Source organism: Capricornis sumatraensis, chromosome 22 (genome assembly GCF_032405125.1).
Source record: "Capricornis sumatraensis isolate serow.1 chromosome 22, serow.2, whole genome shotgun sequence".
NCBI lineage: Eukaryota > Metazoa > Chordata > Mammalia > Artiodactyla > Bovidae > Capricornis > Capricornis sumatraensis.
This window is the reverse complement of record NC_091090.1, coordinates 21,399,953-21,420,218: the sequence shown is the minus strand read 5'-3', so window position 1 is coordinate 21,420,218 and position 20,266 is coordinate 21,399,953. Positions and strand designations below refer to the sequence as shown.

At 54.9% G+C, this 20,266-nt stretch overlaps 2 protein-coding genes across 4 annotated transcripts; one reads left to right on the top strand and one right to left on the bottom strand.

The window, feature by feature from the left end:
• Positions 1–333: 333 nt before the first annotated feature.
• On the top strand, positions 334–13,753 carry PEX6 (peroxisomal biogenesis factor 6). Of its 2 annotated transcripts, none has more exons than XM_068994262.1 (17): positions 334–951; positions 2,883–3,046; positions 3,506–3,589; positions 7,817–7,919; positions 8,186–8,319; positions 8,949–9,060; positions 9,852–10,060; positions 10,630–10,825; positions 11,018–11,094; positions 11,236–11,368; positions 11,448–11,653; positions 11,779–11,840; positions 12,046–12,154; positions 12,434–12,550; positions 12,667–12,744; positions 12,900–13,039; positions 13,207–13,753. In XM_068994262.1, exons 1-17 carry the CDS (start codon positions 334–336, stop codon positions 13,341–13,343), a joined length of 2,679 nt encoding a protein of 892 aa, XP_068850363.1. In that variant the 3' UTR covers positions 13,344–13,753. The 2 variants fall into 2 exon arrangements, with proteins under 2 accessions (XP_068850363.1, XP_068850362.1); XM_068994261.1 differs by having other exon boundaries at positions 334–1,215.
• Positions 13,754–13,975: 222 nt separating this feature from the next.
• Positions 13,976–17,468, bottom strand: GNMT (glycine N-methyltransferase). 2 transcript variants are annotated; one of them, XM_068994263.1, is made up of 6 exons: positions 17,203–17,468; positions 15,633–15,760; positions 14,881–14,997; positions 14,608–14,750; positions 14,381–14,502; positions 13,976–14,284 (listed from the first exon to the last, which is right to left on the bottom strand). In XM_068994263.1, exons 1-6 carry the CDS (start codon positions 17,457–17,459, stop codon positions 14,113–14,115), a joined length of 939 nt encoding a protein of 312 aa, XP_068850364.1. In that variant the 5' UTR covers positions 17,460–17,468; the 3' UTR covers positions 13,976–14,112. The 2 variants fall into 2 exon arrangements, with proteins under 2 accessions (XP_068850364.1, XP_068850365.1); XM_068994264.1 differs by having other exon boundaries at positions 14,608–14,693.
• Between the last annotated feature and the right edge of the window lie 2,798 nt (positions 17,469–20,266).

Genomic DNA, 20,266 nt, shown 5'->3' with positions numbered 1-20,266 from the left:
AATAAATTGTTGAGGACATGCCCATGGGGAGGCTAGTTGGCAGACGTTACTCCCCAGGCGGGCGCGGAAGGTAAATCCCTGTACACACGTCTCACAGGCGGTGTGCGTGGACTACCCGACCACAGTGACTGTGTGACTGCCACCGAGGCACCTTTCGAATCGATCCAAAGCGCAGCTCACCTTCCTGGAGCACGCCCTTGCACCCGCCGCCCCGCCCACTTCCCTAGGGCCGCCCCTGCCGGAAGCGGAAGCGGCGTGTGATCCTCCCGGACGTCTAGCTCTCAGGCTCAGGAAGGCGCCCTTCTTCGCTGTGCTCTTTGGTCTCCTATCACCATGGCGCTGGCAGTCTTGCGAGTCCTGGAGCCCTTCCCGACCGAGACACCCCCTTTGGCGGTGCTACTGCCGCCCGGGGGCCCGTGGCCTGCTGCAGGGCTGGGCCTAGTGCTGGCGCTGAGGCCTGCAGGGGAGAGCCCGGCAGGGCCGGCGCTGCTGGTGGCTGCCCTGGAGGGACCCGGCGCGGACACCGAAGAGCAGGGTCCGGGGCCCCCACAGCTGCTGGTTAGCCGCGCGTTGCTGCAGCTCCTGGCTCTGGGCTCCGGGGCGTGGGTGCGGGCGCGGCCGGTGCGGCGGCCCCCGTCGCTGGGCTGGGCGCTGCTTGGCACTTCATCTGGGCCCGGACTCGGACCGAGAGTCGGGCCGTTGTTGGTGAGGCGCGGAGAGACCCTGCCCGTGCCCGGACCGCGGGTGCTGGAGACGCGGCCGGCGTTGCAAGGGTTGCTGGGTCCAGGGACGCGGCTAGCTGTGACTGAGCTCCGTGGGCGGGCCAAACTGGGTCCAGAGGCTGAGAACAGCAGCCGGCTCCCTCTCCCGCCGGTGGTGTCCTCCTTCGCGGCCTCTGGCACAGTCCGGCGACTAAGGGGCGTTCTGGGAGGGACTGGAGATGCACTAGGGGTGAGCCGGAGCTGTCTCCGCAGCCTCGGCCTCTTCCAGGGCGAATGGGTGTGGGTGACCCGGGCTGGAGAGTCATCGAACACTTCTCAGCCACATCTGGCCACAGTCCAAGTCCTAGAGCCTCGCTGGAACCTCTCTGAAAGACTGGGACCCGGCTCTGGGCAGCCGGGAGAGCCTCTCGCTGATGGACTGGCCCTTGTGCCTGCCACTCTGGCCTTTAATCTCGGCTGTGATCCCCTGGACGTGGGAGAGCTCAAAATCCAGGTAGGATACAGGACTGAGATCAGGAATGCTTCCTCCTCTTTTTCTCTTCTTTGCCTTAACTGAATTGGAAGATGAGAGCTGTAAAATTTAGATCCTTTACTCCTTAGAGCTCGGACTTTTCCCTTAACACCTCTTAGCCTTATTTATCCATTCTCTACAATTAAAACATGTTGGTTCATGGAAGGGCTTTCACTGTTCAGGTGAAAGGTAAGAATTACAGCCAAATTACCATGTGTCTTAATGTACTAAATCTAGTCAGTTATTTGTTAAATTGTTGCAATGTATCCAGTATTGTGGGCTTCCCAAGTAGGCGGAAATCCACCTGCCAATGCAGGAGGTGTGAGTTTGATCCCTAGATCAGGAAGATCCCTTGGAGGAGGAAATAGCTACCCACTCCAGTATTCTTGCTTGTAAAATCCAATGGACAGGGGAGCCTGGTGGAAGTTGGACATGACTGAGAAGGCGCACACACACATCCAGTATTGTATTGGGTAGTTTGGAAAATCATACCCCCATCTTTTGCTCATGCTGTCCTTGACTTCAAGTTCCTTTCTATTCTGCTAACCTCCTCCTCCTTCAAGGCCCTTCTACAGATACCACCTGCTTCTTAAAGCCTTGCAAAATCTCACACCGCAAATTTAACATTACTTTTTCCTATAGCATTTCGTACCTGCCAAGAGCTTTTATTTTATAGTTTTGTTATGATCACGTACTCTAATTCTCAATTGTATATTTGTCCTTGAAGGGACGGGCTTTTTATTATCCTTAGTGCTTGGTGTTTAATTTTAATATTAAATTAAATACATCCAAGAGGAGTTTTTGCTTTCTACCTTTAAGGAACTTACTTCCAGAAGATAATTGTGTTCAGGGGGACAAATATAGTCTACTGTTTAATTAAGCACCTGGATGTATGATTTAGGCCTACACTGACCAGTACAAAAGCTGCTAGCCCCTGGCTGGTTCTTTAAATCAACTGAAAGTAAGTAAAGTAAAAAATTCAGTTATTTGATTGCTTTAGTCACATGTTGTGTTCAGTAGCCACATGTAAATATAGAATTTTTCTATCACTGTAGAAAGTTATATTAGATAATGCTGGCATAGCCAGTTAGTGCTGTGGAATGTCAAGAAGAGATAAAAGATGTGCATGAATGGGAGTCAGGTGTGGCTTTCCTTCTAAATGGAGGAAAAATACTGGAGCACTCAGACAGGAGCTCATTCACCTGACCCCGCCCTTTCGGCTTCAGTGTGATCATGTCCTTTACCTGGAGCCTGAATTCAGTGTCCTCACTAATGTCCAATTAATGTTCCCAGTGGCTGCGTGGTGTCACTCAAATGACTTGTGGGAGTTAAATGTCTTTACCATTTCACTGGCTCTGGGCCAGTATAAAGGTGTCACAGAATGGTTATCATCACTGGTGAACTCTTTGGAGCTAGAGTCAGGAAAATCAGAGTCAGAAGTCTCTTCCGGGTGCCCATTAGAAGGAGAGGTTTCTGTTTTCTAAGGAAGATATAGGTCTTCAGCTCTCCTCTCTTAGGTCTCCCGTCTCACAACCCTTGTAGTTATGGGAAGGATAAAGGATAAAAGTAGAAGTGTTGGTTGCTAAGAGACTGGGCAGAGCCTGAGTCCTTGGGAGAAGGTTCTAAGGTGGTGATTATTTCTCTCATAGAGGTATTTGGAGGGCTCCAGCACCCCTGAAGACAAAGGAAGCTGCTCAGTGCTGCCTGGGCCTCTGTTTGCCAAAGAGTTACACATCGAAATTGTGTCGTCTCCTCACTACAGCACTAATGGAAACTATGACCATGTCCTTTACCGGCACTTTCAGACACCCAGGTTAGCCGCTTCCCCCTTGCAGGAGGGTAGCACACCACCCTCAATGAACTCCTCCTATCCCAGACCTGAGATTCAGATACCAGAAAGCCTCTGATTTTAAAAAGCCACAGTTTAAGGCAGTACATGGCTAGAAGCCTCCTGGTGTGTCAGATAGTCAAGAGAAATCTGGGCCTGGAGGGTAAATCCAGACATTCTAGATTGAGAAACCACTTTGATTTGAGGAGGCCCCCCAAAAAGCCAGGATCCTGCTTTGCCCCTCTCTCTGTTCTCTGATCCCCTCTCTGCCGTATCCCAAAGCTCTTTCTAGGTCAGGCTTGTTCTCTGGACAACTGCTTGGGATCTCTGGGTGGGCAGTAGGCCCCCGAGAAACAGTCTGCAGGTTGAGGGCATGTGGGGATATGTCAGGCACCTGCTATTTACTCCCATTGTGAGCTGACCAGGGCTACCGCTGTGTTACAGGGCAGTCCAGGAAGGGGATGTCCTGTGTGTGCCAACAGTTGGGCAAGTAGAGATCCTGGAAGGAAGCCCAGAGAAACTGCCCAGGTATGGAGCTGCCTCCTCTCCTGCAGCTGGGATTCTTAACCTGCGTGCAGGAGTCCTCAAGTTGAATGGAATAATTCTGTGCATAAGAACATTTTGTTGTTGTCATGCATGATTTTTGGGAGAGAAGGTACCTACTCTCATGTTCTCAAATAGGCGTGTGACTGAAAAGAGAATTAAGAGCCACTGCCTGCTGGCTTTGGGAGGTGTTTATCCTCAAATTGATTGGTGGTCCTAGGTATAGTAAAGCACTAAGAATGGTTCAATGGCCTAGTCCAAGGTGGGATTCCTCACTTTCTTTTTTTTTTTTTGGCTGCACCTCGTGGCATGAGGAACTCCCCCAACCAGGAATTGAACGCACAGCCCCTGCAGTGGAAGCTCAGAGTTTTAACCCCTGAATCTCCAGGGAAGTCCCCCCTGCTTTCCATTCTTTTTAAAATAATTTTTTATTTGTTTGTGTGTTTATTTTGTTTTTTGGCTGTGCTGGGTCTTCATTACTGTGTGGACTTTTCTCGAGTTGCAGAAAGCGGGGGCTACTCTCAAGTGGTGGTGCGCTAACTTCTCATTGCAGTGGCTTCTCTTGTTGCAGAGCACACGCCCTGGGCATGTAGACTTCAGTAGTTGTGGCTCCCCAGCTCTGGAGCACGAGCTCAATAGTTGTGGCACACGGGCTTAGTTGCTCCACGGCATATGGGAGCTTCCCTCACCAGGGATCAGATGTGTGTCTCCTGCGTTGGCAGGTGGATTGTTTACCGCTGAGCCATCAGGGAAGCCCTGCTTTCCATTCTCAACCAGTGCTGTTTGGGCCACACCTCCCGTACACTGAGCCAGAGGAGCCCCAGTGCCATCATGATTTCTGCTCTAATGGATGGAATGTGGACATGCTGCTTTGCAGTGTTGTCTCCCAAGACAGGAGAGGAAGGGATTTGCCCTTGAGAAACCTGCTGTCTTTCCTTATCCTCAACAGAGAGTGAGAAAGAGAGCGTAACTGAGCCAGGGACCTAAAACAAGGAGGCCAACCTTTCTCCTCCCCCTGTTGATTCTTACTGCAGAGACTGCATATGAAATGGTAAGGCAAGGACTTCCCGTGGCTAAGACTGCACTCCCGATGCAGGGGGAGCAGGTTCAATCCCTGATGGAGGAACTAAGATCCTACATACCACATGGCGCAGCCAAAAAAAATTCAGAATTCAGAGACTGCTTGGCTTTATGTGAAGGGGGAAAATGTATAGCTTCCTACCCCCAGATGGATTTCCTATAAGGATTTATTAGAAGAAGAAGACACTAACCCAACTTTCCAGGAAATCCCAGTGAGGTGGTGGGACCACCCTGCAGAAACTTGGGCACAAGAGCCATCATACCCAGGGTCTCAGGCCGAGCCAGCCTGGGTCCTCTGCTAAGAGAGCAGTGCCTTGTTTGGAGTACCTAATTCAGCTTTGGTCAACATTCAGAGCTTGGTTCTGGCCAGTGCTCAACCTCTCCAGTTTCAGGGCTGTGGTACCCAGAGGAGGGGCCTGTGGTGCCATGTGTAATTCCATTTGGTGCTCCAGGGTGCTTCTTTGAGCTTTCCCATCAGATTTACAACTGGAGCCTGGTGGAGAATGCCCGGCTGCTCTCCATCACTTCCAACTTCTATTATCCATCTTGTGTGTGTGCGTGCTCAGTCGTGTCCGGCTCTTGGTGACCCGTGGACTGTAGCCCACCAGGCTCCTTTGTCCATGGAATTTTCCAGGCAAGAATACTGGAGTAGGTTGCCATTTCCTGCTCCAGGGGATTTCCTGACCCAAAGATTGAACCCATGTCTCTTGCATCTCTTGCACTGGCAGGCAAATTCTTTACCACTCTGCCACCTGGGAAGTCCATCTTAAATAGAGCAACTGTCTGTGAGCTAGCTCTCTGCAGGAAAGCTGCAGAATGCCCACTTTTTGTACTTTGAAAGGAAAACAGGCACTTGACCCTCCTGAGACAGACCAGTAAGCCAGTCCTGTTCCTGGACCTCCACCATACCAGCACCTTGGAGGCCTGCCTCCGTCCTCTGGGTGCTGAGCATGTAGTTCTGAAACCTCTGGGTGGGTTTGGAAAAGTAGAGCCAGGTGGGCAGACAGGTTCAAGGACAGAGATGAGTGCTGTACCCCCTACTCCTTGGACTTGGTAAGAGGCGCCCTGGATGGAGGTTCCCCTGATGCCTGGCACGGAAGTCCACTGGCCGTGGTGCAGCTGGTCCTACTCCCCGTGCTCCACCTCCCACACCAGGCCGGGGGCGGGGATCGAGCTCCACTGTCCGCTGTCTGGCTCTCAGGAATGCAATCCCGTGTTCCCCAGCAGTGTCCAGATATGTTCCAGAGGTCTGGCCAACCTCAAAGAGGTGGCCCCATCCACTCTCCGGGGATGGAGAGTGGGGGCGGAGAGGAGCAGGGATTGTGAGGGGGGGAGGTGGGCGTGTCTCCCTGCCCCCTCCCTGCCCCAGGGCTCTTCCTCCTTGGATTCCATTGGCTGCTAGATGCATCTGACTGAGGTGGTTCAGCTTGATTGAGAGTCTAGGTTGTAGACTCACCCATCACTTATTTATGGGCTTCCCTGGTGGCTCAAACAGTAAAGAATCTGCCTGCAATGTGGGAAACCTGGGTTCTATTCCTGGGTTGGGAAGATCCCTTGGAGATGGGAATGGCAACCCACTCCAGTATTGCTGCCTGGAGAATCCCATGGACAGAGGAGCCTGGCAAGCTACAGTCCCTGGGGTCCCAATGAGTCAGACAGGCCTGAGCAACTAACACAACACTAATTTATAATGAATAGCAGTAGGACAGGGAATTACCTGGCAGTCCAGTGGTACAGACTCAGTGTTTTCATTGCCAGGGCTGGGTTCAATCCTTGGTTGGGGAACTAAAACGCCACCAACCGCACAGTGCAGCCGACCAAACAAACAGAAAAAAACAATGGGACAGCTTTCCTTATGTTCCAGCTCTTTCACAGCCTCTGGTGGTCGTCCCTAACCTAGTATGCCTCCCCTTCCACCCAAAGGCGTTCCCACCCCCACCCCTCTCTGCTGCCAGAGCAAGCAGCTGTGTGACTGTGGGATACTAAGCAAAGGAATTTGTACCCCAATTAGACCTGAAAGAGGCCCGGGCTCTGCCATTGCCATGCTGCCTGAGGATTAAAGACGGGAGTAGTTCGTCTCTGTATCTGGAAAACTGGACTAGTAATTGCTGTCTGCTACCCTCACCCTCTTGGTAGGCTGAGTAAGCCTAACTCATTCTTACACTAGCCAGTGACTGCACAGCCCTGGTTATGGCTGGGAGCTTTTGAAAAATAAAAATGCCTGAGCCCCACCCCAGACTTATTAGAGCAGAATCAGGGTTAGGCTAGAGCCTCTGCAGTCTTTTTATTTATTTATTTCCCAAGGGAAGGAAAATGTTAATTGTAAAATTCAGATATAATTCACATACCATAAAATTCACACTTTTAAAGTATATAAGTCAGTGGCTTTTAATATATTCGTAAGGTTGTGCCATTAACATCACTAATTCCAAAACATTTTCCTCAGCCCAGAAAGAAACCCCCACCCACCAAGAGTCACTCCCGTTCCCTCCTTCCCTCAGCTTTTGGCAACCACTCCTCTACTGAATGGAATCACAGAATGTGAGAGATGTTGTTTTTTTTTTTTTAAGTTTCACAGATAATTCTAATGTACAGCCAAAATAGAGAAACATTAATCACTAAATGTCATTATGAAGGAATCTGCTTGCAGTTAGATCTTGTGGGTGACTGAGGAAGAGCTGAAGGACTCTTTCTTTTGAGGTTTTAGGTGGCCTTGGTGGGTACATTTTTTTTTTTTTTTTGGTGGGTGCATATTTGAGGGAGCGTCTGTTCTCAAGCTAGTGAAGACGGTCCTGGTCACTGCTTGGTGCGGCAGTGTCTTCTCCCATCGGAGTGAGTAGGCAGGAGAAACACACCCTCAGGTGGTGTTGGTATGAGGGGTGCCAAGGACAGGCACAGCTCCTGGTCTTAAAACACGTATGATCCCGTCAGAGAGATAAGGAAACCCACCTGCTCTCCTTTACCACCACGTCCCCCGCTTCCTCCGCACCTCCGCCACATCTGGGGGCATTTCTTTGCGCTGCTCTTCCGGTTGTCCCTGCATCGGACCTCTGATTGAGACAGCGCCTTGCCCTGAAGGAGGAGTGGATGTGAGCTCTGGATCTGGGGTTCACTGGGCCTCTTACCCTGCAGGTGGCAAGAGATGTTTTTTAAAGTGAAGAAAACAGTTGGGGACGCTCCAGACGGGCAAGCCAGAGCCTACTTGGCTGACACCGCCCATACCTCCTTGTACTTGGTGAGGCCCTGGCGGTGGGGGTTGACCTGGGGAAAGGAGCAGAAAGAACTCCTATAGAACAGACTGGTGGCTGCCAAGGGGGAAGGAGTTGGGGAAGGCATGGAGTGGGAGTTCGGGATTAGTAGATGCAGACTTTTCTATCCGTGTTTAACTGAATCACTATGCCGTATGGTGGAAAGTAACACCACATTGTAAATCAACCATACTTCAATAAAGTAAATTCAAAAGAACTTCTAGAAACTAAAGCTTCCTCCCACCTTTCACAGGTGGGTTCTACCCTGAGCCTGGTTCCAAGGCTTCCTTCAGGGGACTCCACTCCCTGGAGCAGCTTGTCTCCTCCAGGCCTGGAGGCCTTGGTGACCGAGCTCTGTGCCGCCCTGAAGCCCCGCCTCCAGCCAGGGTGAGTGAGGAGGCTGCAGCCTCGGTGTGAGAGAAGGCTGCCCGGAGCATCCCTGGAGGAGCAGCAGGCCAGACAAGCAGTGTCTGATGCCCTGGCCGTGGTGGGATTGGGTGGGCCTTCCTCCAGCCATCGGACCCAGGCCCCTAGCCCATGTCCCATCCGAAGCAAATTCCCAGACTTCTTTTCGGGAGTAACCTCTGCCCTCCAAGGTCAGCTGTGAAGGGAGACTCTCCCCCGGGGTCCTTTGTCTCTGAGGCTTCCCTTCCCTTGGGGAGCCCACTAGTCATCCCACCCTTCACCACCTGGGCCCTTAAAGACAAGGTCCTCATACCACTGGCCAATGTGTAGCTACAGACCCCTCCCTAATTCCCTCCATACAATCCAGACCAGACAGAACAGCCAAGGTTTCACTGATGACAAAAAGAAGTTAATCTCCTGGATATGCCCCAGGCCCCTGCCAGAATTCCACTGATGGTATGGGAAATACGGCCTCACTATGTGGTGATGACCCTGGCAGGGAGGGGTGCCTCAAGGAGAGTGTCTGCCTTCTGGATCTGAGGGGGCCTGTGTCACTGGGAACTGCCTTCTGGGCAAGATAGAGGAAGCAAATGTCTGTTCTCTGGTTGCAGGGGTGCCCTGCTGACAGGGACTGGCAGTGTCCTTCTACGGGGTCCCCCGGGCAGTGGGAAGACCACCACAGTTGCCGCTGCCTGCAGCCGCCTTGGACTCCACCTATTGAAGGTGAGGGTCCCTAGAAAGTAGGCCCCCAACTCCATCTCCTCCGCAGCCCAGATTCTCCCTCTCCCCTCTGACCACCGGGCCCACTGGGCCAGTGGATCAGGCATAGTCCTGTGATGCTGAGCTACCGAGAGATGCTCTCAAGAAGGAAGACACTCCGGGACTTCCTTGGTGGTCCAGTGGTTAAGAATCTGTCTGCCAGTGAAGGGGACACAGGTTTGATCCCTAATCCAGGAAGATCCCACGTGCTGCAGAGCAGCTAAGCCCATGCACCACACTACCTAAACCCACATACCCTAGAGCCCATGCTCTGCAACAGAAGAAGCCACCGCAATGAGTAGCCCCCACTCACTGCAAAGAAAGCCCATACACAGCAAGGAAGATCCAGTGCAGCCAAAAGTAAGATTAATTATTTTAAAAAGAGGATACTGGGACTTCCTGGTGGTCCAGTGGCTAAGACTCAGAGCTCCCAATGCAGAGGGGCCTGGGTTCAATCCCTGGTCAGGAAACTAGATCCCACATGCTATGACTAACACCTGGCACAGTCAAATAAATAAATTTAAAAATAAATAAATAAAAAGAGGATACTGCCAAGCTTTTGGTGGGCAGTCCAGGGAACGTGGTTAGGGAAAAGAAGAGTTAGGGCTTGGCCAGTGTTGCCTTCCTCCCCCATCCCCATCCTCCAAAAAGACAGCTTGCCCCTTCTGAGCCCTCCCGCCCCCAACCCCGTTCTCCTATCCTGGTCGTGCCTGCCCGTTCCCTTACTCACAGGCCCGTCGGGACCCCCTCCCCAGGTGCCCTGCTCCAGCCTCTGTGCAGACAGTAGCGCCGCTGTGGAGACAAAGCTGCAGGCCGCTTTCTCCCGGGCCCGGCGCTGCCGGCCTGTGGTTCTTTTGCTGACAGCCATGGACCTACTGGGCAGGGACCGTGATGGACTGGGCGAGGACTCCCGGGTGGTGGCCACGCTGCGGCACCTCCTCCTGGATGAAGACCCGCTCGCCAGGTAGCATCCAGCGCTGAGCGGGGAAAGTAGTGGGGCCAGCCCTCTCTCCCCAACCCCCGAAGTGGCTTTCAGACGTCCCACCTGGCTACCCTCCAGGCAGCCCTGAGCTGAGCGGGTGGGGGTGCCCACAGGGTGGAGGGTGCGGGCCCTGCTATTTCTTGTATGTGCTTAGTTGCTCAGTTGTGTCTGACTCTGCAACCCCATAGACTGTAGCCCACCAGGCTCCTCTGTCTATGGGATTTCCCAGGCAAGAATACTGGAGTGGGTTGTCATTCCCTTCTCCAGGGGATCTTCCCAACCCAGGGATTGCACCCCTGTTTCTTGCATTGTAGGCAGATTTTTTACTGACTGAGCCATGGCCTGTTTCTTTGTGAATGCTAAAGCACAGCCTCTGCCCTCACTGAGCTCCCTGTGTGTGGAGGGATGCCCCATCTGGGCAGCTTTGGGGCTCCCATCTCCCTCTCCCATCCTGGCCCCGCAGCCACCCTCCTGCACCAGCCTCGGGATGAGGCTGCACTCAGGGGCTGCTGGCCACCTTCCTGCGCTCAGTACCCACTCCCCGTCCACAGCTGCCCTCCCCTGATGGTCGTGGCCACCACCAGCCGGGCCCAGGACCTGCCTGCGGACGTGCAGACGGCGTTTCCTCACGAGCTGGAGGTGCCCGTGCTGGCGGAGGCGCAGCGGCTCAGCGTCCTCCGGGCTCTCACTGCCCACCTACCCCTGGGCCAAGAGGTGAACCTGGCACAACTAGCGCGGCGCTGTGCGGTGAGTGCCTGGCAGGGCGCCGGCCTCCTCGTGCACTCTGGTTGTGGGGCAGTCTTGCTGCGCGCAAGTGAGGGTGGAGAACCCGAGGCCTCAGTGCTGGGCCCGTGCATCAGCCAGGGGACTGCCCCTCCCTCCCCGCACGGAGGCCTGCCTGCTGTGCCTGCTCACATGTCCTCTCCTGTGCTTCCCCAGGGCTTTGTGGTGGGGGATCTCTACGCCCTTTTGACCCACAGCAGCCGGGCAGCCTGCACCAGGATCAAGAACTCAGGGTAAGGAAGCTGGGTGTGGGAGGGACAAGAGGCAATCTGGGCGGGCAGGGGCTGGAGAGGAAGGGAGGAAGGTGAGGGCCCCAGTGGGAAGGAGGCCTCAGGGCTGGTCCTCCACAGGCTTCCCTGGGTTTCTCTTTGCAGCTGGGCCGGCAGCTTGAGTGAGGAGGATGAGGGGGAGCTGTGTGCGGCGGGCTTCCCTCTCCTGGCTGAGGACTTCGGGCAGGCCCTGGAGCAGCTGCAGGCTGCTCACTCCCAAGCCATCGGAGCCCCCAGGGTAGACACGAGGCCCATGGGGATGGGACTGGAGCGCCCTGCACCAGCCAGTGTCCACCCACACCCTTCCCGTCTCCTAGATCCCCTCAGTGTCCTGGCACGACGTGGGTGGGCTGCAGGAGGTGAAGAAGGAGATTCTGGAGACGATTCAGCTTCCTCTGGAGCACCCTGAGCTGCTCAGCCTAGGCCTGAGGCGCTCCGGCCTTCTGCTTCACGGGCCCCCTGGCACGGGCAAGACCCTCCTGGCCAAGGCGGTGGCCACGGAGTGCAGCCTCACCTTCCTCAGGTGGCAATCGGGCCTGGCCGGGAGGGCAGGTGGACTGGGGGCTGCGGCTAGCTGGGGAGCAGAAGGGGGTGGCCAGCTGTTTCTGTGTCTTGAGGAGTCTGACCCTCTCCTATCACCTCCCTCAGCGTGAAAGGGCCCGAGCTCATCAACATGTACGTGGGCCAAAGCGAGGAGAATGTACGGGAAGGTGAGTGAGTGGGGGCAGAGGGAGAGCCCTCAGGCTGCTAGCCATCACTGCCAGTCTTCCTCTCCCCAGGTCAGGTTCCTGCCTGGAGGGCCCTTTACCTGAAGTGCTAGTGATCAGCTGTCAACCTGGGTTGCCCTCCCCACCTCCTGACATCTAACCCCCACCCTGCCGGGCTTCCCCATCCTATGGGCCCCTCTCTCCTCAGTGTTTGCCCGGGCCAGGGCTGCAGCTCCCTGCATCATCTTCTTTGATGAACTGGACTCCTTGGCCCCAAACCGGGGGCGAAGTGGAGACTCTGGAGGTGTGATGGACAGGTGGGGGTCTGAGCCAGATTCTGGGGTCCAAGACAGGTTGTACTAGTCTTTGCAGCCTAAAGGGTTCCTGCCCTTCTGGTTCTGTGATCATGTAGCAGAAGCTAAAAGGGGCCGTGGAATTGGGTTTGGGGCTTTGAAGAGATGGGAGCCACGGTGGGAGGGTCCACAGGGCACGACCGGCCAGGGGTCCCTGCGGAGACAGCCTGCAGAGGGGCACCCTGTGGAGGCGAGAGGGTGAAGATGCACCATGCACTCTCATTTTCACTCCCTCCTTCGCAGGGTGGTGTCTCAGCTCCTGGCTGAGCTGGACGGGCTTCACAGCACCCAGGATGTGTTTGTGATCGGAGCCACCAACAGACCAGACCTGCTGGACCCTGCCCTTCTGCGGCCCGGCAGGTGTGCGCCCCGTCCCTCTCACCTCCACCACGCCCCTCCGGACTTGTCCCTCAACCCCTATCTGTGCCTCTCCACCCTCATGCTGGGCTCCCTGACACCCACCTATCTCCCTAAAGGTTTGACAAGCTGGTGTTTGTGGGGGTGAATGAGGACCGCGCCTCCCAGCTCCGTGTTCTGAGTGCCATCACACGCAAGTATGCCCCATTAGAGGGAGGAGCGCCCCCACCCCAGGGGCTTGGGCCTGGGGATGCCTAGGAGATGAGTGCAAAGTCCACGATAAGCTGGTCAGGGATGCCTTCCAATGGAGTCGGGGAAGCCAGTAAGACTCTTTCCTGTGTCCCTACAACAGGTTCAGGCTGGAGCCCTCTGTGAGCCTGGTGGACGTCCTAGACCACTGCCCGCCCCAGCTGACGGGCGCAGACCTCTACTCCCTGTGCTCTGATGCCATGACGGCTGCCCTCAAACGCCGAGTGCGGGACCTGGAGGAAGGTGAGCCGCTCCCCCGGCCCAGAGGTCCACCAGAAACTGGTGGGCACCGGGCCTGGTTCTGGACTTCAGAAGAGGGTCTGTTGACCCCCTGGGGGCCTCCAGGCAAGAAGGTGCCTACCTGGGGCGCTGCTCAGGCAGAGACCACAGCCTCCTCTTGTCACCCGTAGGCCTGGAGCCCGGGAGCTCGGCCCTGCTGCTCACCATGGAGGACCTGCTGCAGGCCGCGGCCCGGCTGCAGCCCTCGGTCAGCGAGCACGAGCTGCTCCGGTACAAGCGCATCCAACGCAAGTTTGCTGCCTGCTAGGAGCCCCCTGCTGCCTGGGATCTGCCCATAGGGGCTCACAGAGACCTGAGAGACCAAAAGCCACCGTCCGCCCATCTCCGGGCGACCCCCTGGGTGCCAAGTGCCATCAGGCGCCCCAGGAGAGCTCAGGATGCACCCTCTTTGAACCTGTCCGCCTTCCAGGCCAGCTCCAACACTCAGGCCCCTCTGCTCAGGAGGAGGGGTCTGGTCCTGAGGGAAGCCCCGGTGGGAAGCGTGGAAGTCACTCAGTTGTGTCTGACTCTGCGACCCCATGGACTGTAGCCTGCCGGGCTCCTCTGTCCATTTAATTCTCCAGGCAAGAATACTGGAGTGGGTAGCCGTTCCCTCCTCCAGGGGACCTTCCCAACCCAGGGATCAAAACCCAAATCTCCCGCATTGTAGGCAGATTCTTCACCATCTGAGCCATCAGGGAAGCCCCGTCTGGGGCTGAAAATAAAGTGTATGCTGCCCCCTGCTGGAGTTGTGGTCTGAAAGGTTGGTGTGGGGACGAGCAGGGCTGCGGAGGCGCAAACCCCCAGAGCCTCATCCTTCTGACAGGAACACAAGGGGAACAGGACCTGAAAAGGCACAGACTGTATTGTTCAGCCTTCCGTCCTCCCGAGCGCAGTGGAAGTCTGCCCCTCCCCACACCCCCAGGATCCGCCCTGAGGAGCCACACTGGAGCCACCGGTCCCCTCATCCCTAGGTCCCCTCCTCCCCAGACGGAGCCTGGCAGCCCCGGGGCAGAGGGTGGGAGCCAAGGCCTCGCTCAGGCCATCTTCTTGAGCACGTGGATGAAATAGCAAGGAACGTAGGCCTGGCCCGGCTTGTAAGGTTTGAAGTCGCCCAGGACGCTGTGCTGGCACTTGCCCCCGAAGGCTGTTCGAAGCAACTCCGTAAAGGATGCCAGGCAGTGAGGGTAGTAGGAGAGCCGGAACTTACTGCAGCAGAGCCCCGGACCTGCCGTGAGGACTGGTGGTCTTGGCACCCTCCCCCACGCCCACCCCAGCCCCGCCCCCGCCTCGCCAAGTCAGTACCTCAAGCCAGGAGACCCGCTCTGGCCAGCCCCAGGCACCTGCACCGTGTAATCCATAGTCACCATGTGGGCCTTGTTGTTCACGGTCAGCACTGACGTCGTGATGTCCTTGGTCAGGTCACTCTGCGGGCAGGGTTGCCAGCTGTGTCAACCTCTACAACTACCATGAGGCCAGGACCCCAGGACCACACCTCCCGCCCTGGGCCTGCCCTCCCCAGGGGGCCCCACCTTATAGTAGATGTTTTTTCCTGGGGGTGCGCACCCCGTGCGGAGGATGTGGTCGTAGTTGCGATGATCAATGACCAGCACGCCCCCTGACCGCACCATGCTTGCGATGTTCCTCAGGGCCAGCCGGTGCTCACTCTGGTCTCCTGAACCAGGCGGGGACAGAGAGGCTGCGTCTGCTCAGGGCCCCCAGCGCCAGTCTCTGTCCCGTCTTTCTCCTCTGGAAAGGGTATAGTTCAAGGCAGGTTCCACTCCCCAGGCCACACCCTCTCTCACCTTTGCAGTCTGGCAAGTGGGCAAAACTGTTTCCAAGGCAGATGACAGCATCGAAGCCACCCCCTGGTGGTTGGGGCACGTCTTTGTCCAGAGTCATCCAGTTAGCTTCTTCAATGACTGGGGGCCAGGGAGGGGAAGAGGGATCAGGGTGGCACCCACCTCCATCAAGGGCAGTCCTGCCTCGGTTTCCCTTTCAAGACACACATAGGGACTCCCCATCCAGTCAGGGGAGTGCATCATTATGGATATGGAGGGTGAAGGGGACCAGGGGCCCAGGGAGGAGGAAACCATGGTTGGGAAGGAGGGCTCTGTGTTTATGGGTTTTTACTGGGGGGCACAGGACACTGCCCACCGTCCAGGACAAGCCCCCTGTCCAAGGTGGGCTTCCTGGTGGCCCAGTCGGTAAAAAAAATCTGCCACCAATGTGGGAAACCAGGGTTCGATCCCAGGGTTGGGAAGATCCCCTGGAGAAGGGACTGGCTACCCACACCAGTATTCTGGCCTGGAGAATTCCATGGACTGTATAGTCCATGGGGTCGCAAACAGTCAAACACGACTGAGTGACTTTCACAGGACACTATAAACATAATTAAAACTAGCTCCTCATTCTCAGTACCTCCTCCTGGTGTGTAAGCCTCCCTTTTCAGGGAAATGACAGTGATTTCCTCCTTTGAGGAAAACAGCTCCCCACCACAACTGATAAAGGAGCCCAGGGTAGAGAGAAGTGAGGGCACCTGGCTGGACCCACGTACCCCACTTGTCAAAGGCAGGGTCGTGCCTCCGGTTCCAGCGCTCCTTGAGAGCATACTTTAGCATCTTGTCACTGGCATCCACGCTTGTCACGTTGAAGCCCTCTTCCACCAGCATGATGGAGTCCACCCTGGGCAGGACCAGGAATGACAGTCAGAGAGGGGCAGTCAGGGAGGCCTGGAGAGGCAAAGAGGAGGCCCTGTGCTGAACACTCCTGTCTCCTCCACTCTTCAGAGTCCGCCCCTCTGTTTCCTGTCCCCAGGCTCTCTTCGCTGACCTCAAGTGACCTGGCAAATCTGTTTCTTATCACCCGGTGGTACCTTTTCTTTTTTGTTTCTCAGCTCCACGTCAGGTATTGTACAAATGGGCGTTAATCCTTACGGCAATCCAGGGACTTCCCTGGTGCTTCAGTGGCTAAGACTCTGCACTCCCAATGCAGGGGGCCCAGGTTGGATCCCTGGTAGGGAAACTAAGATCCCACATACTGCAGCAAGAGAAGTCTGTGCCCCACAATGAAGACTTGGTACATACAGCAAAAATAAGTAATTAAAACTCACGGCAATCCAGTAAGGTAGGTGGTGGTATCCCTATTTGAGAGGTGGGGCAAACTGAAGCTCCTGCAAGTTAAGTAGCTTGAGCACAGGAGGTAGTGTTGCATAGTGGGTTTTTTTCTTTTTGTTTTTGGCAGTCCCATGAGGCTTGCAGGATCTCAGTTCTCCCACCAGCTATTGAACCCAGGGCCCTGGGCAGTGAAACCTCAGAATCCTAACCATTAGACCACCAGGGAACTGCCAGATGGTGGTTCAGAGCACAAGCCAGACCTTAACCAACCTCGTTCCACCTTTACCTCTCTGAGGCCAAATTTCTGCAACCATAAATAGATATCACTACTGGTAGCTCAGCCCGTAAAGAATCTGCCTGCAGTGCAGGAGACCTGGGTTCAATCCCTGGGCTGGGAAGATTCCCTGGAGAAGGAAATGGCAACCCACTCCAGTGTCCTTGGCCTGGAAAATCTCATGGACAGAGGAGCCTGGTGGGCTGCAGTTCATGGGGTTGCAAAGAGTCGGGCACGACTGAGCGACTAACACACACACTTACCTCATGAGGTTTCGTAAGGATTTTAAAAACTGATGTGTCAGAAACACCTGGCACAATGCTTTGGCAGAGGCACATCACGTTGAACAAGTGTTAAGTGTGAACGCTGCCGCTGGAGCGGGATTCGACCTTATGTGAGGCTAGTCCCAAAACCCGGGCCTTGGGCCGCCGCCCTGGCGAACCCGCCTTCCCCATCCGCTGTGCCCACACCCTCGCTCTCATCCTGGGTCTCCTCGGCCCCGTCCTGCCCGTTCTGCCTGGGCAAACACACATTCCCCGCCCTGGCGTCGCGCCCCAGCCCCGGCTCCCGGGTCGGCGGAGGAGGCTGCCCCGACGTGCCCGCCCCTGGTCCACAGCCCGGCTGCCCGGGCCAAGCCGACCCCATCCGCTCGGTGCCCCGGTTTCCCGCTCACTCGGGTCCCCTGCTCGCCCCCCGCTCGCGCTCACTGCGGTCCCCGGGGCCCCTCCCGCGCTCACCCGGTGCCGCAGGCCACGTCGAGCACCCGCTGGCAGCCGTGCTGGCGCAGCAGCCCGAGCAGCCAGGCCTTGTACTCCGCGGTGCGGCTGCTGGTGTCCCCGATGTAGAGCTGCCACACGCGCGCCGCCTCTCCGTCCGCGTACTGGTCCGGGAGCCCTTCAGCCGCCACCCCCAGGGAGCGGGTCCGGTACACGCTGTCCACCATCCTCCGACGCGCCTGGCCCCGCCGCCGCGGCCCCCGGCTCCGGCTCCGCATTTATAATGCGGCCCCTGCCAGAGCGCCGGCCGCCCCACCTGCCCAATGGCAGGTGAGCGCGCGGACACGCCCCTGCCGGCTCCCGGCCCCGGGCCGCCGGGAGGGCGCGGCCTGGCAATCCTGGACTGGCCCTACCTGCCTGCCAGAAGATCCGGCCCTCCGGACCATCCCTCGGCGGGAAAAGACCCTCCCAAGGCCCCGGCCCACTCAACCCAGGTCGCTCGAGGGCCAGGGAAGCGGGGCAGGAGAAGGGCAGCAGTGAGAATGCCCGCTCCACCCCCGCCCCAGGCTGGAAAGAAATTTGAGTCCGCAGAGAGGAGCGCCCAGGGCTGAACCGTTCGTAGCAGGGCGGGAGAAAGGTATTAGCATATCTAAAGAAGGACTGTCCAGCTGAATGAGGGCCTAGTCAGCTAGGGAAGGAAGGAAGGGGGATAATGCTGGCTTGGCCATTCAAGTCCAGGACCGGCTCTGGCTCAATTCCACCCAGCTGGGGCCAGGTGCTCCTCTATCCTGTAGCTGAGGCATCAAGCCTTTTTAAAGGCCTCAGATGCAGTTTGGTTCAAATTCCTCTCCAACCACGCGCTCTCCTAAAGACCAACTACTTTCCATGGAGGTGCCCACAGAGTGGTAAGTCCAGGGTCAAGGCTGGGAGTGTCCAGTGCTCTTGCTATCACGTTGTTCATTGTCATTTCATAAATTGGTCTTTTGCCTTGATTAGTGTACATCCACCCTTCCTTCCCAAAGCAGGTCTCTTCCTGGGACAAGACCCTGCACTGAGATGGATGGTGCCCAGAAAAATGATGCTACCCAGGGAACCCCAAGACAGCAAGAACAGCCTTCCCTACCTGTCTTCATTCTGGCTTCAGAAAGAGCCAGGATGGGGCTTCTAACCCTAGTGATTAAGTATCCACCTTGCAATGCAAGGGACACTGGTTCAATCTCTGATCTGAGAAGACCCCACATGCCTCAAGGCAACTAAGCCCTGGGCCATGTTGTAGCCACCTGTTCCGCATTCCGGGAAACAAACTCAGAAGGACAATGCAGAGAGCGGTGAGTGAGTTAAAGTTGTTCAGTCGTGTCCGACTCTCTGTGACCCTGTAGACTATACAGTCCATGGAATTCTCCAGGCCAGAATACTGGAGTGGGTAGCCTTTCCCTTCTCCAGGGGATCTTCCCAACCCAGGGATCGAACCCAGGTCTCCCGCATTGCAGGCGGATTCTTTACCAGCTGAGCTATCAGGGAAGCCCGCAGAGAGTGGAGTGCAGTTTATTACACCGGCAGGGCCAAGGCAGAGTCTCCTCTTAGTCAAGGACCCTGACTAGTTTTTGTGAAAACCTTATGTACCGTAAGCGTACCCATGCCCAAACCCACCCCCCCCAAAATTTCCTGAAACTAGTCTGAACAAAGGAAAAAGAAAGATACAATCAAAGTTAACCCACGTTCATAAGCCTTAAGCCTAGGTAGTTAACAGTGGACAATTATCAATAGGCTTGTGGTCATATCCCAATAAGCATAATAGAATGTATGATTCTATTCTGTTACACAGATAATTAAGGTATTCTTTTAGGCTATGGAGAGCCCTGGGACTCTTCCTTCTGGGGGCCTGGTTTTCCAGTTGGTATGTCGTTTCCATAGATCCTGGGCATGTAGCTCAAAGTCCACAGTCTGGCCCGAGATGGAGTCCTGCTTTCCAGATGGAGCCTGTTCTGTTTCCCCTTTCAGCCATCACTACTGAGCCCACTAACCTAGAGCCTGTGCTCTGCAGTAAGGGAAGCTGCCACAGTGAGAAGCTCGCACACCGCAACTGGAGAGGAGCCCACCCACAGCAAGGAAATGAAGAGCCAAGATATGGAATTCAGAACAAAGGGTCCTCCACTCCCCTCCCACTTCTACCATCTATAGAATCCTGGAGCTGGAGGAACCCCACAGATTTGTAATCATTCTTACCTTTCCTTAGAAAGTATTAGCTCACAAAGGACCTCAAATGGGCCTGCCCACTCGCAGGCAGTGGACTCGTGTTCACATTGCCACAGATGAATCTTTGGCCACATACTTAGAAAGACATTGTACTGGGGAGTTTATAATAGGATTTTTAAAAAAATAATATGAATGCTGATAGTAAATTTGGATTTTAAAAACATATAGTTTCTCTTTTATTAAAAATTATAGCTTCTAAATATACTTTTAATTTCAAAGACAAGATTTTTGTCCTGAAGTTAGTAATTATTTTATTTCTTTCTCATTCAGAGGCATTAAAAAAAAGTCAAGATCAGAGTACATATAAAATTTCATGGACCTTTTCTCTTTCTTTTTACTTTTAACTATCAAAACATACTTTCTTCTCTTGACCATAAATTACTTGGCCTTGAGCATCATTTCTGGCTACACTGAGAGGATGTGCTGTGACTTGTTCAGTCACTCCCCATGTTATGAACATTTAAAATGCGCCCATAATTTTTCAAAAGAGTGAACATGTAATGGTTATGATGGAATCATTTTCCAAATGGAATTTTTCTATTAATTGATACTGTCACCCAAAACAAATGTTTGTTTCAATGCTTCTCTACATGAAGATATTATTCATGGATATCTCACTGGGTAGAAAATTATATCTAATTGTAATCTTCTTTAATTACCACCAAAAGGTACCAAGTAATTGCAGTACTTCATTGCTAAATTATTTGTCCATGTCCTCTGCCCACCAAAATATAAAAACTGCCTTTTATTTTACTTGGTTAGTCACTGTGAGTTTTCGATAACCCAAATCTGAGGCCCTGGGCCGAGGAAGGGAAAGGCATAGAATATA